This window comes from Stylophora pistillata, chromosome 1 (assembly GCF_964205215.1).
Source record: "Stylophora pistillata chromosome 1, jaStyPist1.2, whole genome shotgun sequence".
Lineage (NCBI taxonomy): Eukaryota > Metazoa > Cnidaria > Anthozoa > Scleractinia > Pocilloporidae > Stylophora > Stylophora pistillata.
Genome location: NC_142519.1, coordinates 16470821 through 16489583, shown reverse-complemented (window position 1 = coordinate 16489583; position 18763 = coordinate 16470821). Strand labels below are relative to the sequence as shown.

General features: G+C 38.5%; 3 protein-coding genes and 1 long non-coding RNA gene across 5 annotated transcripts; 1 reads left to right on the top strand and 3 right to left on the bottom strand.

The window, feature by feature from the left end:
• Positions 1-443: 443 nt before the first annotated feature.
• LOC111338055 (solute carrier family 25 member 44) lies at positions 444-4681 on the bottom strand. Of its 2 annotated transcripts, XM_088761289.1 has the most exons (3): positions 4322-4681; positions 3845-3922; positions 444-3296 (listed from the first exon to the last, which is right to left on the bottom strand). In XM_088761289.1, the coding sequence occupies exons 1-3, from the start codon at positions 4547-4549 to the stop codon at positions 3117-3119; spliced, it is 486 nt and encodes a 161-aa protein (XP_088617415.1). In that variant the 5' UTR covers positions 4550-4681; the 3' UTR covers positions 444-3116. The 2 variants fall into 2 exon arrangements, with proteins under 2 accessions (XP_088617415.1, XP_022800193.2); XM_022944458.2 differs by having other exon boundaries at positions 3845-4681.
• On the top strand, positions 4682-18102 carry LOC148741431 (uncharacterized). The gene is made up of 3 exons (XR_016001833.1): positions 4682-4961; positions 5058-5162; positions 15780-18102. It is a non-coding gene; the product is annotated as an uncharacterized LOC148741431 (long non-coding RNA).
• On the bottom strand, positions 5774-8024 carry LOC111338029 (beta-1,3-galactosyltransferase 5). Its single transcript, XM_022944431.2, has one exon. The coding sequence runs from the start codon at positions 7950-7952 to the stop codon at positions 6945-6947; it is 1008 nt and encodes a 335-aa protein (XP_022800166.2). The 5' UTR covers positions 7953-8024; the 3' UTR covers positions 5774-6944.
• On the bottom strand, positions 9613-11913 carry LOC148741432 (beta-1,3-galactosyltransferase 1-like). The gene has a single exon (XM_088761229.1). The coding sequence runs from the start codon at positions 11509-11511 to the stop codon at positions 10453-10455; it is 1059 nt and encodes a 352-aa protein (XP_088617355.1). The 5' UTR covers positions 11512-11913; the 3' UTR covers positions 9613-10452.
• Positions 18103-18763: the final 661 nt, after the last annotated feature.

Here is an 18763-nt window from a genome sequence, read left to right as displayed (position 1 = left end):
TTAGTTTTCGGTTTTCATCAAAAATGCTAATGGATTTTCAGATTTAGTATCCAATGTATTTTTCAGCTTTTTCCTCTTTGGGTTGCAGTTTCTCTTTGATCTGAGCAGCAATCATGCACTTCCAAGCTGATTTTGAATAGCCACAAAACCTTTGGCATACCCCATTTGTCACTACCATATTGGATTGGATCAATTAGGGTTTGATTAAGTACTGGGATGTAGAAATGTCTTAGTTTAAAGGGGTTTGCATGTGGTTTTCAGTTGAGATTGAATTTTTTGGGTGATTTTGCAGTTTTGGATGATTTTTTACTCCATTTTTGCAGTTCTTATAGACCCCAATGCCCCCTCCTAATACCTACCATAAACAGTAAATGAATCAAGTGTAACCTTGATTTTTCTTTGGAAGGAATTTCAGATCAATTAAAATATGCAGCCATGTAAAATACATTAAAAATTATCATTTATTCCAAATAACATACTAATACTTACAAAATAAATATTATGTGAGGAACATGGTCCATATCAGGAACAAAAGAATGTTAATTTGTAATCCTGGTACAAATCAGTGAAATCACTATGCTACATTATCCTCATTTTTCTGGTAACAATAAGCTAACTGAGTTAGGTAGATAGCAAAAATTGACCCTCCTGTATCTGATGCATGAAAAGCAGCATCCTCAACCTGGCATCAAAGAGTAAATCAAAGAAATGGGTAAAACAGGTATTCAGAGTCTTGTCTACCCCAGCCTCATGCAGTCTGATCAATTGGGTGAAATTAGTCCTAAAAGAGACTTTTGTCAGCAGTAATGAAGTCAATAATGTTTTGACAATTCGTTGAATTTGATCATGATATCCGCCCCGATTGTGAAAACATTAGTCACTGTAATTGACAACAGTGGCCTTACCTCACTCACCCACACAATCAGTTTATATAATTAACTCTGTTACTCCTGGGTTCAATCCAGTAAATGGTTGAGCCCCTTGTTCAAATTTGTGGTCTACATTTTATCTATTACAAGTACGAAAGCCCACTATTAAACGAATGACATAGTTAATGTTCACAAGCGTAAATATGTTTTGGGCCCATCTCAGAGTCACTTTAGCCAGAGTTGTTAGTACAAAACAGTTAGTACAATACTTTATTTCAGAACAACATACAAATACATATTTATTAAGAAAAAGGAAACCCAGAGGTTAACCCTATATCAAGGGTCTCCTATTTATGTATAAAATCTTACAGAACTAGTTAATAAAAATAAAAAAAGTCAAATAAGAAGCAGCTAAATATCATAAATAAATATAAAATGGTGATTCGATAAATATTCATATTGTTTCTTCAATTTTGATTTAAACTCACTAATGTTAGGGCTGTCACAAAAATTAAATACATTAATAGGAAGATTATTCCAGGGTTTGATAATTCTGACAAAGAAAGAATTTTTTTGTAGCAGTTCAGTTTGCGAGTTTGAGTTGTAGCTTATATGGATGGTTAGATCTTGACTTAGTGTTTTTACAAAGTTCAAAATAGTCACTGAAATTTAATCCATTTAGATTGAATACAGTTTTATAGCATTCCACTAAGGAAAGGAAATCTCTCCTTTGTACAAAAGAGTTCCATTTAAGAATTTTACACCTCTCCTTATACGCCATCTCTTCTCTTCTTTGGCCTAAAGAAATTCGCGAAGCTCTTCTTTGTATCTTCTCAATTTCATTGATGTCTTTGATGAGGTGTGGTGACCACACCGGGCAAGCGTATTCCAAGATTGGACGAACCAAGGTTTTGTACAAATTTGAAAAAATATCTTTATTTTTACCGCATACTGTGCGTTTAAGTAAGCCAAGAACCTTATTTGCTTTGTGAACTATTTGTTCAACATGTTTTGACCATTTCAGATCACTAGTCATAATAACTCCAAGATCTTTGTAATTAGATACATTCCTCAACACTGTACTCGATATATTGTACCGTGTGGACTTTTTGTCTTTGTTATGTGTAATTCTCATGACTTCACATTTGGTAGAATTAAATTTCATCTGTCAACGATTTGCCCATAGGTCGAGGGTGGTCAAATATATCTGTAAAGCAATAGAATCTTCAACATTATTTATCTGTTGGTAGATTTTGGTATCATCGGCAAATCATTTGGCAGTAGACGTGATGATGCCAGGTATTTCATTCACTTAAATAAGGAACATAACCGGTCCCAGTATTGAGCCCTGAGGGACACCAGATGTGACAGGTGACCAATCCGAGTACAATCCACGTACCATAACTCTTTGTTTTCGATTGGTTAAGAAGTTCCTGAACCACAGGTGCAGTTGCCCGTCTATCCCATACCTATTGAGTTTTAAAAGTAGGCGCTCATGAGGGACACTGTCGAACGCTTTTGATAGGTCCAGAAATATTACATCAGACACTTTAGACAAATTTCTTGTTAAGCACCAGTCATTAAAACAGCTTAAAAGTTGTGACACTGTCAATCAGCCTTCCAAGTATCCAAATTGGCTTGGGTTTAGTAGTTGATGTTCAGTCCAAAATGAGACAACTCTTGATTTAACAATCTTCTCCACTGTTTTACTGATGATAGATGTTAGTGAGACTTGGCGATAGTTTTCCTTTATATATTTTGGTCCCTTTTTATAGACTGGAATAACATGTGTAATTTTCCAGTCGTTGGGTTAAGTGAGCCGGATTGGAATGACTTGTTAAATAAGTTACAAAGTGACATAGATAATTCCAATGCACATTCTTTCAGGATACGAGGCAATAATTTATCAGGACCTGGGGACTTGTGTATGTTTAGGTTTTTCAGATGCTTTTCTACTTCGCTAGGTGTACATAATACATTCCACAAATGTATTGTTAGGTGAGGGTTAAAATGAGCTCTGAAAAGGGCTAACACTTATTCATGCCCAAGAACATATTACCAGTAACTGTAACTATTTTTATCACATTGAAGGCATTGGGAAAATAGAACTATAAAAAAAAGACAAAAACCAGTCCTAATGCAAAAAACCTAATGTGAGCATGCATGACTGTTTTTATGTCTGCCAACCTCTCCATTTTGTGTCACAATGCCTAACAGTGATAATAATTACAAGATTATTTACTATCATTAAATGACAGAATCCTCCTTCAAGCTTAGTTTCTTGACCATTTCATATCCAATTATTGTAATAGCACTACAGGGCATCTCAGAAATGGCACTAGCAAACATTCCCTTCGTTAAAGCCAGAGCTCCTTCATTCTTGAGCAGATCATGCAGAGTTCTCGAAAAAGACTTTCTTCCTTCCACCTGAAAGAAGTTACAAGCACATTTATCAGACAGAAAAAGAGGTTGAATACTCAGATACCTTCTCCTTTCATATGCAGGATGTTTCAGTGCTGTCTATCAAGTTTTCAAACCTGATGTTCCCATACTAGATAAACTATAAATTAAGATTATTCAGTCAGTGATACACATCAGTGGGCATTGTGGAAAATATTTTGAAATCAGTCTGTCCACAGATACTGTTTTAGCTTTTTTTCTGTCTCTTTGGGATTTAAATTACTTAAGAGTACGATAGTGCAAAGTGAGGGTGCTATAATGCCACCCATCCCTTTAAGTTATGTTAGTCAGTTCTCCCACAGCACCTATTTTTGTAAGGTCTAAACCATAAATGCAAGGTCTTTCCCCAGACCAATTAGGGATGTCTAACATAACTTTAAAAAATGTCATGTTAGTTGATTGGGTTTCACTGAATGAAGGTACCTTATTTAAAAACCCATTGGCTGTGACATGAGACAGAAAGATTGATAAGACTAGCATTTGTCAACCTTAAAAGACTCGAGTCCGCAACTCACCTGTAGTCTGACTTTAATGACGTCAATGGGATTTCCCACCACAGCAGAGCTAATTCCAGCCAACATACCAGACAGTCCCTTAATAACGAGATGTGAAGTTCCACCAGGAACCATTTTCCCAATCACGTCTAAGTACAGGCAATAAGAGGCCCACCAAGTGGCACTCCAGAGCCCCTCCACCATCAAAGACGCTGCGAATCCACGATAAAAGCCGAAAACTCCATGGTCTCTCAATACTCGCTTTACAATATTGACAGACCTCAGAGTACCGCGCTGCTTGTTTCTTTGCCCTTGCCCTTCAACCATCATTCGCTGACTTATAACATCTACTGGATTTATGACAGTTTGCTCTAACGCAGCAGCGAGACCTCCAGCTAAAAATCCGCGGGCTGCATTTTGCAACGTGGAGAACTGTTCTCTAGAAATTTCGTAACTTGAAGCGTAGATATGTCCGGTGAGAACGCCGAACTGACTTACCGGGAATCCTTTGTAAAGTCCTAGAAATCCCTCGTGTTTCACAGTCTTGTAAACGACATCCAGTGTGTTTTTGTAAACAGCTTTTGTCCGCTGGAGTTGAAGTCGAGTCTTGACCAGTTCGACCGGAAATAGCACAGCATTTGTACTTAACATGTACACGTTCATAAATAGGAAATACTTTTTTTTTTCCAACTGATGCCATTCTATTATTTCCACTTTTTCTGGCATGGTGACAAAAATAATTCCTACATCTTTTCATTTCCATCTCTGAAGAGATAAAATTGTTATATCGATGATAAGCGACCCGGCAAACTTGTTGCCATGTTGCACACCTTGTAGCCTGGCCATAGATTAGTATCCGCGCCTGCCGGTCAAGACAGTCAGACAAAAGCCACAAATCAACTGATGTGATAATTTCCAAAACTCTTTCAATTTCAAAATATGAGGTTAGAAATCAGGCCCCATTTTAACAGTAAATCCTGAATGTGCAAGCTAAGGTTTAGATGCCATATCATTCGAACAGAGGCTGGAGATTTTGGATTTGGTTGTCTCGGTTTTGATATACAGTCGAGCCTGTATATTAGGCAGTCACCCACGCTTAATACAGGATGAGCACTTAATACAGTGCCACTCAATTCAGGTTCAACTGTAAACCCTTTGCGCTTTTTGATGTCAACATGTGTTTGTCTTTTAAATAACGCTACAACAGACTGACTTGTATATTTGTTGTTCCCAGTATATCCCTATCAGTATTCCCATGGAAATTAAGAGGATAATTTTCCCCACAGTCACTCTTCCTTGCAACCACAGACTGAAACAAGTTCTACAATTAAAAAAGGGGGTAAGTTTTTAAAGAGACTATGGCGCTGCATCAGTAGGGGGGTATAACAAGATAATATGGCTTATATCGACTGAGCTCATGATGTAAATTGGCCACTGAAAAGAGTTTGTAAAGCTGGAGTTTCAGGTGGTAGACCTCTGTCAGAGCAAATAGAGGAACAGAGCTACACAACCCATAATTCCTCTTTTCACTCTAACAAAGGGCTAGAGTTTGCGACATCAGTTTTAAAAACTCTTTTCAGTGGCCACTTTATAATATCGACTCAGTTGATATACAAAATTATCAGAAAAGGTAGCCCTTTAATCCCTGAGAGTGAGTGACATATTATCTCTCCTTACAAAACCTTCCCTGAATCACACATTAAGGTCACGAGAATCAAGAAAATGATCACCAACGAAAGAAGCTCTTGATTTTTAAACAAATTCTCCTTGTCAGCACCTTACAAAATGTGTAGAAAGCAGAAGGGAGAATGTGCACACTGATGATAGGGTGTGAAGAGGAAATGATGACTTCAGCTCAGGTTGCTGCAATGTTAGTCACTACCGCCAACAACAGTCAGTCCTTCTTAGGAACACATTCACTCAGTAACTCTAATATTCCCGTTTACTAGGTTATTGTTAAATTACAACTTTATTTACTTCATTATATTAATACACCACAGTTTAAGTCTCATTGGAAAGTTCTAAAATCAAGTGACAAGGAGTCTGTAGCAAAAGCATCCCCCAAAAGCTCTTTTTGAAACATCAAGAAAATTGCTTGTTCTCAATAGAAGCCTTTTAGTCATATTTTCCATAAAGTTGCATGTACTACAATTTACATAGAGAAAACAGTTACTGCTAACTAAGTCCTGGATCTGTCTTAGCAATGATTGTTTGTGATATAGAAGAAAACTGATGTTCTGCTATCTCTGTGATATTTTTCACTTACAAAAGGACAATAATGAGAATAAACATCTATGAAAAAATATAGAGTAACTAAAAATGATAAAATCCCCATACAGTGTATGGTATATTAAATGACAACATCTACTTTGTTTAAATGGGTTGCTCAGAGAAACTTATTTTCTCATTCAGAAAGCTATAAACACCTAAAATATTTCTGAAATGTACACTATTGCAGCTGATTGAATTTGGGATTGGGATAAATGAACCATATACAAAGTAATTTTGCTCTTGCACTATTTATCATATCTAATGGGTACTTTCAATTTCAAAAATACCAGACAAGTTCTAGATCATTCACACTTTTCTAAGTCTTACATAGCCAGTGCCAGGCACCTAGCGAGTGAAGAAATTAGAAAAGTGAGAAAGCAAAAATGGTGGAAATCTTGGTAGGCAATAATTTTCACTTGTCCCCAGATCGCTGCCATTCTTCACCCACCTGTGTTTTCATTGTCTCCACTAATTAAATGCTTGGAAAAAAGTTGAGCCATAAATATGCATACAGCTGAATTTTGTAAATATGTAAAACAAATAGGATTCCACAATAATTGATAAAGCTCTGTTAGTTGAAATGTGTTGATTGTCTACAAAATCATAGGCTCTGCATGGTACAATCATTTTGGCTGCTTTTAAGTTTTGTATTCCATACCTCTTAAGGTTGCTAATTGTAAAAAATGTAATTAGTTGTCTTAAAGTAAGCTCTGATGAAAAACTTGTATAATTTAATTGCAAAAATTTATTTCAAAACAAAAGTTGATTTGTTTAAAAGTTGATTTTTTTTAATTTCTGTCTATTGTTGTTTAAACAATTTTCCACATTTAATTTTAATTCAAATCCAACATTAATTATTCAATATACCTTCGATCATTTTATTGTAAAGCTTTAACGCGCATTCTCCTCTCGCTGGATGCTGAACTAAAGTGGTTTCCTTGTATTCACACTTGTTTTCATACATACGAAATTCTTTATTATGTGTCACTTTAACGCCAGCTCTATTTGCCAATATACCAATGTAAGCATCATCGATCTTAAGGGGTTTTAAAACGTCAAAATACGAAAGAAACTTTTCAACCACGTCGCGTGACAAAATGTACCCTCCTCCGCTACAGTATGGCTTATAAACGGTTTCATTGTATTCCTCAGGTGCGACACCATATCTGCCATTTCGCAAAACAATACTTCCAGCCATGAGATTCCCGGTGTAAAACTTTTTCTTTGGTGTCGTATATTTGCTAAGAAAATCCATCAAACCGAAAGTGTTCACAAACACGTCATCATCGGACTTAAGAAGATAATCAAAAGTGCAATATTTCAGAGACCATTCAAACCCCATGGCAACTTTATAACTCATGTTCCAGAAATGTTCATGATAATCTGCTTGCACCATGTCACCGTATATTTCGGATTCCGTCTTCACCTTGCTCATTTCATCGTGTTTGTCGTTTTTCCCCAAAAGGAAAACGGTTTTCCACTTGGTTTTGATCGAGTAGTCGGCGCCCCATGTCTTGCGAATTAGATGGCGCCTGTCAAAATTCCCAACATTCGTTGATACCAAAATAAGGAGAAACAGCGAATTGGGGCAAATTGCCGTGCTCAGCAGTCTTGTGCGATGAATATGGTGTTGAAGAGCAGGCACACGGGTTACCGCACGAGTTGCCAAGGCATTCAATTGAATGATTGATTTTGTTGGGTGCGTTTTCGATTGCTCATCCGGAGAAAGAGTTACTAGTAAATCCACGTTTAAATTGATGTCATTCCATACTCGCCAAATTCGTACGGTGAACAGGAAAGCAATGCAGGTAAGGAACAATGGAAGAGATTTCCTCAAGAAACGAATAATAAGCCGCATACCGGTTATTAGCAACTAAGGAAAATATTCCGTGGTGGCTGAAGTCGAAACGAATTAAATTACTCAGTTTGCGTGACGTTGCTGATGAGTAACGCAAGTTGCACTTTTGACTTTTGGCGGTGGCTCATACTAGTATATGCATATAGGTGGCCGAGAACTGCCATTAAAAATATTCAAATTTATAGGAATTATTTTTGTTATTGATTTTTTTTAATTTCGATTTATTTCTCATTTTTCTTTTTAAAATAAAAGCAAGTGAAAGTAAAATGTAAAATAGAAATAAAATGAAAACAAAGATAAATGAAATCAAATTAAAATTAAATACTACCCGGCCGAGCGCTGCCACTAGTTTTTTTTTTTTTTTTTTTTTCGCGGTCGGGAAAAAAAATTTGTTCGTGGCCGAACGCTGCCACATGGCCGAGGGCTGCCAAACAAACCCAGAATGCACTACCATCAAAAAGTTCATGAGGAAGCAATTTCTGGGTCGAATAATTCATACCCATGTCCTTGTATGTCTAGCAGCATGAGTTTTTTTGTCTGACTTTTCATAAAAAAAATGGGTTAGACATTGAGCCTTCTGACCCATAATATTTGTTTCCTCGACACAGCAATCACCAGTATTGTTTAAGTACTTGGTAAACTGTCCATCAATAAACTCCTCCACAGTCACAAATTTGCCCAATGTCATTTACTCCCTTCACAGCACCAGGAAGGTATCTTTTAATGACTCAGGTAGTCCCCTTGAACTGTGGGTGCCTCGTGGTTGCTTTGTATGCATTACGAAACCCACCGTGAGCAAACGGCTCTTTTTTTCTTTATTGAATTCGACAGTTATTATTATACGGCTCCTTTCCTTTAATTAATTTAGGCGTTGTATCTCTTGCATCACGCTTCTTCCCTCTTTTCGCAGTCACTTTCTCTTTTAACTTTTTCCATGCGGCATCCGCCATACTAGAATCTTGAAAGGTATCCTGCAAAGAATTCTGGGTTTGTTTGGCAGCCCTCGGCCATGTGGCAGCGTTCGGCCACGAACAAATTTTTTTTCCGACCGCGAAAAAAAAAAAAAAACCAGTGGCAGCGCTCGGCCGGGCAGTATTTAATTTTGATTTGATTTTATTTATCTTTGGTTTCATTTTATTTCTATTTGACATTTTACTTTCACTGCTTTTATTTTAAAAGGAAAAATGAGAAATAAATCGAAATTTAAAAAAAAAATAACAAAAATAATGAATATATTTAATGGCAGTTCCTCGCGCGGGAAACAGATAACTCTTGCGTCACGTGCGAGAGAAACGTGCGAAAGAAGCACGAGATAAAAGACGAAAATTTAAAACAAAGATGGCGGCGCGAGGATTTTTTTCTACTTATGTGAGAAGTTTACCCAAGAGCTTGTATTTGATGTGTTGAGCGGCCACTGTGAATGCAGGAAATAGAAACTAAAATAAAGAAGACGATTTTCGGAGAAGTAAAGGTTACATCACTTCACATTTAAAAGAAATATTCAAGTGATATGAAATCTTGCGACGGCGAAAAAAGAAGAACTCAAGTGAAGGATAATCTACCTGAAGTGGAAGAAGACTTTGAAACTTAAAGGAAAATAATATGATATAGCCAGAACAATAAAATAATAAAAATAATAAATATAGCCAGAAGTCGTGTGTAGGATTTTTAAGATAAGCCCGGGAGGCTATCTTTGACAGCTGTTTAATGATTTTCTTTGCAGTAAACGTCTGTAAACAGACAGAGCTGAATAATGAAATGCTACCTCAGCGGGTATGCGGTCAACAACGCGGGCTCAAGTGTCCTAGGTCTAAAATTGAGCGAAATTAGCGGAAAATGATTAGGGCTGACCTTTAAAACCTAGGAACTCTGTTTTCGTCGAAGACACTTTCCTATTTCCTAAGGTTTAAAGGAGAAAATTAATTTTTGAAAATTTTTAGGGGGGTGTACCAAATTTTTGGAGGTCGTTCTGTAAAGGAAAAGCGGCAAGGAAAACGACGCCTCGAAGCAACAGAATAGGAAATCAACCATGCGAAAGACTCAAAATCTGTGTTTCCGCGGCAAAACCTGGTGCATGCGTATACGTTATTCAGCTCTGTCCTTTAAACATCATAGGCGCTCGCGCGAGCACACGCAATTGTCAGCGGTAGCTATAACACATCAGGGCCGGTAGCTATAACACATCAGGGTCGGGTTGTTCTGAAAGCTCTGAAAGAAAATTCAGCTTAATTCCATTTGTCTACAATTTGATGATTGAATGTCCTAAAAAGAACTAAGAAAACTATCCCAAAATGGCTTTTGATTAGAGAAATTTAGAAACCTGGATTAAAATTTAACCCTGGGTTAGAGCTAATCGGCCTTTGAACAACTGGGCCCAGATTTTTAAATGCGAGAACGCGCGTGGAAATTGCTAAACTCACGAAAGCTATTACATGATGGAAAGTAGTATTTTCCAACTATTACCATAGACATTCAACAGAAAAGCAGTCAATGGATCACCCTATCCATTTCGGTACATGTTACTTTTCCAGCCTATCATTCTGTGGTAAAGCATAATCGCACAGTCTCCCCGCGCTGGATGCTGGACTAAAGTAGTTTCCCTGTATTCACATCTGTCCGCGTACATGCGAAACTCTTTGTTGTGAATCACTTTAACTTCAGCTTTTCTTGCCAGTATACCAATGTATGCATCGTCGATTTTAAGAGGCTTTGAAACGTCATAGTACGACAAAAACGTTTCCACCACGTCGCGGGACAAGATATAACCCCCTCCGCTACAATACGGCTTATAAACCGTATCGCCATATTCTTCGGGAGTAACACCATATCGGCCATTTCGCAAAACAGGACTGCCGACCATGATATGGCCGGTGTATAATTTACTAATTGGGGTTGTTTGTTTGGTTAAAAAATCCACCATACCAAGAGTATTCACAAATACATCATCATCTCCTTTAAGAAGGTAATAGAAAGTGCAATGTTTGACCGCCCATTCGAATCCCATCGCAACTTTGAAACTCATGTTCCAAAAGTGTTCTTGATAATCTCCTTGCACTATGTCGCCGTATATTCCGGATTCTACGGAAGCATTTTCCATCACTTTCTGATTTCCGTTCTTTCCCACTAGAAAAACTGTTTTCCATCTGGTTTCGATCGAGTGATCAGCGCCCCAAGTCTTTCGTATTAATTGACGCCTATCAAAATTGCCCACATTTGACGACACTAAAATAAGAAAAAGTAGTGGGTCCGCTGGACAAGTTGCAGTAGTTAGCAATTTTGTGCGAAGTTTAGGATTTTGGGAATAGACCTCTCCGTCTAACGAGTTAACTGTCTCATTCCGTTGTAAGAAAATTGATTCAGAGTCCCCGTACACAAAGGACGAAGCCATTAGAATCACCTTTTCGTTGATATTGTTCAGTGTCATCCATGAAGTCCAGGCAACCAGAAGTAACAGGCAAATGAGGGCAAGAGGAAGACACTTCCTCAAGGTACGAATAACCAGTGAAGATAACTGCTTTAAGTTTCTAACCAAAGTCACCGCACACCCTTTATGTTCCATCTAACCTCAATAATCGGCGTGTTCAGTTGATTACTAAAAAGTTGGTTCCCCCTCTTTGCCCTTCTGTCGATCATTGAATCGAACTGGTTCCAAATAAACCTCTAAGATTTACTTTTCAGCTAAAAAGGCAAACAATTTGCTGATTACCCATCACCCTATTAACGGGTGATCCACAAAAAGCACCTCATGCTTTTTTGACTATCCAGAGAGCACTAGTCAGTTTGTTTGCGGCGCCGATCCCTTGTGGTTGCATGTGAATGAAGAGCACATGACTGACGTCTCAAAGTAAAAAGAAAGTGTTCACTAAAACTACCTTTGCAGATCAGAAATTTGGAATTTCTGATTTGATTTTTGTTCTTTTTTCTCCTCCTGATATATCCCATCTCTAACTTAAAAACGAACTGCAGCGTTCCATAAGATGTAAACAAACAGGTTTTCGACTATGTGTCAGATACATTAATTTTTGACGAAGCTTATTAAGTGGATATTGCAAATGCGTTTACTTAGAACATGACATTATTGAGTGACGTTTCTGAGTGACTGCAAGAGCGTGGAAGGGGCTCAGGATTTTTCATCTCTAGATTTATCAACTTCCATGCAGTTATTTACCAGTCTTTGTTTTTTTTTCTCTTTTCCGTCAGTTATTTATTGTGAGTAACGTTTCTTGACTCAAACCGAAATCCCAGGCTTCCAGCCATTCGCAACATCTCGGGCACTGTCTTACTAATGTAAGTTTCCCGCAGACTATCAAATATAATAACACAGTCCATCAATCATTTCAACTCTCGACACAGCGAGTCGTCAATGATGAAGCACTTTAAAAACAGAGCAGAAAGGGGTAGTATGTTCTGGGAAACACATTATTTCATTACCGCTTTTGAAAAGACAGCACATGGAAAAACATGACACTCCTAACCGTTTTAAAATAGTCTTTTTATACGCTAAAATTCTTCAAAAGGACTCTGCGCCATTTTTTCTAACTCAGTGACCTGGCCGCACTCGATTCACTGACGTCGCCAATACACAGCGGTCAAACACTACCCATGCTCGAGAGTTTGCAAACAATTAGGAGGGATTTCCACCGACCGCGTGTCTAGCGTAAAGCGAAGAAGAAAAGTCAAAATACCTAACTGTTGCAGCGTGTACTGCAAATGAAAGAAGAATTTTCGATAAAGATGAAATCTTGGTCTTATTTTTTTGTGAGATATCCAAACTTTTTTTAACGCTGACGCTTCGTTTCGGTAATGAAAGAAAATGGCAGGCTATTGTCCGCTGCAGACATAGACCTGCTATTGTCACAAATATCTTGTGTGGTTCTGGTTCTTCCCTTTTTCACACATTTCCCTCGCTGTTTATCACCATGAAAACAACAAAGAATAACTACTGCCAGCACGGCCAAGTTTACGGACGACTTCACGCCGCCATGTAAAGTTTAAAAAAAGAGAAAGAGAGTGTAAAACAACACAAAGTGGGTAAAGTCTAGGACAATATGTTGAAGTCTCAGCCTTAGAAACCTCGAAATATCCCTAGAAACTGTGAAAACCACGTCTCACTTAGATTCTCCAAGTTAACAATAGCAAATTTACCATCTTAGTGCACATGTGCAGTCATTTGACCACTATGTTTGACGTCGCCATTTTTTTAAAGTAAGTTAATGACATGGCCGCACACATATCACGTTTATAATGCAACTCAAATGTAAATAGCAGGAAGTAAGACACTGTTGCCTCGGTAATGGGCTTCTCTGTTTCAACGTTAAGCCCACATTCTAGCTAGTTGCAATTGATATGGTTCGAGAATAGCCCGGTTGTTATCGGCTGAAGTCAGCTACGTCAAAGACAAGTGGCCAAGTTGATTGATCAAAATGGCGGCGCCCGCTGTCTTATTTTTTTTTTGCACATTTGAAGCGGTAACCGGTCGTTTCCTACCCACGTTTGATTTTTTTCTCAGTCGATTCGTACCAGTCAGAGCGTTTTCACTCACGTGACCAAAACCCTGACAACTGTTGCTATGCCGCCATATTTGTGTACAGATATCGCATGCAAATCTACTGCGTCCTTTGAAAGAAGATGTTTTTGTGCTTGATTGTCGGCTGTGGAAATAGAAGTGGAAGAGATAAAGGATTATATTTTGCCAAAGTACCTTCGATAATTGAAAATCAAGGAAAAGAAGCCAGAGAATTGTCAGCAGAAAGAAGATCGCGCTAGATTTCTGCTATTGGCAGAGACGATCTCACCGATACCATTTTGGAAAACGATCGTGTGTCTGAGAAACACTTTGTTTCTGTAAAGGCCGCAAAATCATGGGATAAATTTAACATTGATTGGGTCCCAACTCTGAATTTAGGACATAATAAGGAGACTGGCCGTAGGGATCGAGAACAAGCAGCAAAAAGAATTAAGAGGGCGAGGGAACGCGAATTGGTGAAGAAGCCGGCGTTTGCCAAAAGGGTGAAAGTACTAGAGTCTGAGAGGGAGGAGAAGTTTTTCAAATTTAGCGAATCGGGGCAGCAAAGTTTAGATTTAAACTTCGAAGGTAGCGAAGCAGAAAGTCTAGAGAAGCCCACAGAGAAAGGCTCATAAACTGACTCAAGAATGTTTGTTGACGTCGGCACGCAATCGGAAGAGTTTGCGTGCAAGCAAGTTTTCCATTTATCTTCGTCCACGCTTGTACGTAAAATAAAACGCTTGCAATATGCGAGCATGATTCAGCTAGCCCGGCCTTACAACTAGGCAATGAGTGGATAAAATTGTCCCCTCTTTTTCTGCTATAATCCAGATAGGGATCAAAGAGTCATTCATTCTCTGCGAATGTCTCACCTTGGCTAACACAACAAATTGTTTGCGATTGTGTGGCCTTTTACGCTGGCTATAAATCCCGAAACCATCTGATTGTTGACTTCCAGGCTTCGGAAAGCCTTAAACTGTTGTTGCATGTAGAAGCTCGTCTCCAAAACCAGATAGAAAAGGAGATCTGTAGATTCAACTGGAGGCAAGCAGTCTGGTTGAAAATTCTTACTCTGAATAAGGACGGGATCGATTCCAATCGCCGAAATTTTTTCCAAATAACGCTGCCTTACTCGTGGTTCTAGCTGCTTGGCGTACTAAGAAAGAGGAGGATGGATAATGATATCAGTATTGGCCCTTAATTTTGCTTCCGTTGCTGTAGTATTCATTTTTACAGGCAGAAATTGTTGATGTGCTTATTATTTGCATATATAGAGCGTTTGCACATGACGTCACAAATTTCGCGGGAAAGTTGAGTCGCCATGTTGGTGTTCTACATTTTTCAACATGGCGGGATATCCTCTCACAGATTATGCGAACACGCTCGATCCCCACGTGAAAAAACGTTATTTAGAATAGATTTCTTGTGTTGGAATCGATCCTCTCTTGTTATCAGACAAAAAATACGATCCAGAGTGCCTGCCTCTGGTCGAATCGATGGATTTATTGTTGTTTTTGATGCTTGACACGAGTTATTACAGTAAAGACTATTTTAAGGCGTATAGAAGTCTACAGAATATGGTTGTAAACATGAAAGTGTTGCTATTGAAACTTATGAAAAGATCATGAAGGAAAAGCACATCAACTTTCAGGTAACGAAATGTGGCACGTTTATCAATAAACAATATCCATGGTTACATGTCACACCTGACGTTTTGTGTACGTGTGATTGCTGTGGGAATGGATGTGGGGAGGTCAAAAGCCCCTATTGTTTAAAGGATATAGACTTGGAGCTGTATATTAACAAATACAACTCAAGCCTACTTGGCTCTGTGTAGCAAGCGTGGCTCTGTGTAGCAAGCTCTGTGTAGCAAGCTTTTCGAGTCTATCACGTCATGCCCGGATCACAAACTCGTGCCTATCTTACCTCCTAAGAGAGAACACAGATATAATCTAAGACAGTCCAGGGCTTATGCCATGCCCTGTACACATACAAATCGTTTTAAGAACACTTTTATTCCAAGTATGTGTACATAAAATTTTTTTTTTTAGACTAGTTTGTACATATTCATATATAGAGAGTTTTTCGCATTTGTGGTTTTATTATAATTTCAATTGTATTTATTCCTAGTTCTAAGTAATTGTAACGCAATTCAGTCTACGGACTGCCATGTTCGATATTCTAATAAACTATCTATCTATCTATCTATCTATCTATCTATCTATCTATCTATCTATCAGATACTGTGTGCTACCAGAAATTTTGGGTGAAGTTCATCTCATTCATCCCCTTATCCCAGTTGTTTTTGCTTCTTTTTGCAGACTGGCAGCTAGAGGGCCTGTGGTAACATGCACAAACCAAGCATGTCCCATCTCTACTTTTCATTTATCTTGTTTGAAAATTACAAAAGTACCTAACAAGTGGTTTTGTCCCCTGTGTCTAAAAACACCAGCAGCCAAAAATGAAAAATCAAAATGCAAACAGATATTTTGGATGAAGCTCTCAAATTAGATTTTGTCTGCACATGCAAACAGAAGCCACTGTTCAGATAAACTGCTGAAATGCCACAACCCATTTTGTCAAGGTAGAAAGTTTTTTCATTTGCCCTGCTTATACTTCAAGCAGGTGCTGAACAATGCAATGACAACTTGGGAATGTATGGTGTGTAAATCAGGAGGAAAAACTGAACAAAGGTTTTTAGTGACACTTTTAATGCATCTGATGTGATAACTGGTGTTTCAAAATACTCTTCAGAAAAGTCAGCATCACTTGCAAAGCTGAATGATGGGCATTACCAATTGATTTCATCACCCAATGGTTGGCTTGACTCTGATATTATCCATGAAGTACATGTTTGTCTAAGGAACATTAATCCAGATGTGGAGGGCTTTCAGAGACCAACTTTAGGCCCTGTTAGAAACTTCAATCAGGTTATTGGGGAATTTATTCAGATTCTGCATACTGGCAATGCCCACTGGGTGTGTGTAAGCTCAGTTGGGTGTGAAGATGGCACTGTCAACCTGTATGACAGTTTGTATCATAACATTATTCTAAATGAAGTACAAGAGCAGCTACTCAATCTTGTTGGACATTCAAATTTTACTAGCATTCAAGCTGTCCCTGTGCAACAACAGACAAATAGCAGTGACTGTGGAGTATTTGCTGCCACCTTTGCTACATGCCTTGCTTATGGTATACACCCTGAAACAATGCAATTTGATGTCCCTAAATTAAGAAACCATTTATATCAGTCTTTAAAATCTGGTGTATTGAAAATGTTTCCTAAATTTTAGACTGCTTAAGGTACATCTACAGTTAAAAAATTTTTGGAGAGAAAGAATACCCACTTTATTATAGTGAAAATAAAATAGTTGCCTGATGCAATGGACCTGCATACTTGAATGCTCAAGATGGAGGGTAGGGACCCAGTCTACAATGAATCGATCCCAATCTCTCGCAGCTTCTTCTGAAACGAAGTGCCGGCTGCAGACCCTATCGCGTTCTTAAATATCATCAATTAAGTCATCTCTACTTATCGCACAGATCCACATAATTTCTTCGCTCAGAAGTAAGTCCTTCGGTGTACTCTCCTTGACTTTACTGAACACGTGGGACACGAAAAAACATTACTTTTTCGACGTTAGACCACTTCTTCCCTGTTTTGATCCCACAGCTAATGACAAGGCAAAGGACTGTGATAAAGAAAATACTTCAGAATACCCGGCCACTCACTTACATGTCATTGAATAAGAATAGCATCTATTGTGTTATGCCTCATTCTTCAAAGCCTCCCGACACATGTAAATGATGTGGACGGGTATTCTGAAGTTGCTCCTATAAATATTACACGATTGTCTTCTCAAAACCGTAAAATGTACTCCAAAAGTTTCCTGTCACATTACTCAGAGCTGATTATCATGGAACACCAACATGGCGGATGAAGTCGGTTACCATGACGATAAAGAAATTTGGTCACGTGAGTGAAAACGCTCTAATAAATATATGAAGTTCATATATTTTGAACTGCGGTATTAAATATGTATGATGCACGATCCTTCGCAATAGATAGCGCTATTTATGCAATAGCGAAAATCAGACCTGAAAAAAATCAGGCCTGTACGGGATTCGAACCACTGACCTCTGCGATACTAGTGCAGCGCTCTACCAATATTGAGCTAACAAGCCAACTGGGAGCAGGCCGTTAAGTTGATCAACTTAACGACCTGTTAAGTTGATCAACTTAACGACCTGCAAGCCAACTGGGAGCAGGCCGTTAAGTTGATCAACTTAACGACCTGTTAAGTTGATCAACTTAACGACCTGCTCCCAGTTGGCTTGTTAGCCCAATTGGTAGAGCGCTGCACTAGTATCGCAGAGGTCAGTGGTTCGAATCCCGTACAGGCCTGATTTTTTTCAGGTCTGATTTTCGCTATTGCATAAATGGCGCTATCTACTGCGAAGGATCGTGCATCATACGTAAAAATGTCACACTTAATCAATTAAGTTGTCTTTGTTGAGAAGGTCACGAGCATACACAACAAACTTTTCGTTTGTGTTTTACTCGCTTGACTCTTCTAAGCGACTGACATCTGTTCACGCGCTAGCGCGCAACTGAGGCATTCCGAATAAATATATCTTATTAAACGTTTTGTCGTGTAGTATCACTGATTATTACTCAACTGTGCTTTGCAGAGTACAAAGAACGCTTAAGACTAGTACAAATATCACGCATTATTTGTACTCCAGAAATATGCGCGAAATTAGCCCGCACCGAGATAATGATTTGGCGTATTGGATAATAAACGTATTAATCGTGGGTTAGGGTTTGAACCGACTCAAACTTCGGTACAAACCGACCGGATACCTTTAAAGACTACGCAGCCCCAAACAGTTTCTTTCGAAACTATCAGCCCTTACTTCTCTTTTAACCACAGGTAACGAGAATAAAGAAATATATCCAGTTAAAATACCATTTGATCTAGAATTAAATTCTCAGAATTAACCTCAAAGAGTTACGCTGCTTGAATTCTTCGACCCGCCTCCCCAAAGAAACTCGAGAGAGTTTCTTCTTATTCCCTGACTGAGTCGCTCGGGATGTGTTCAAAATTCAGCTGTATGCCCGTTGGTTTTTGACTGAGGACTGAAATGTTAGCTGAGCTAAGTTCAAATATGTGCGCATCCTATTGCACAACAAGCTAAACAATACCTGCCAATTTACTTCGAAAACTGTACAATATATAATGGACTATGGTCCAGCGATTAAGCATCGAAGCCCGAATTCCAAATGTCTCAAATCTCAACTGTT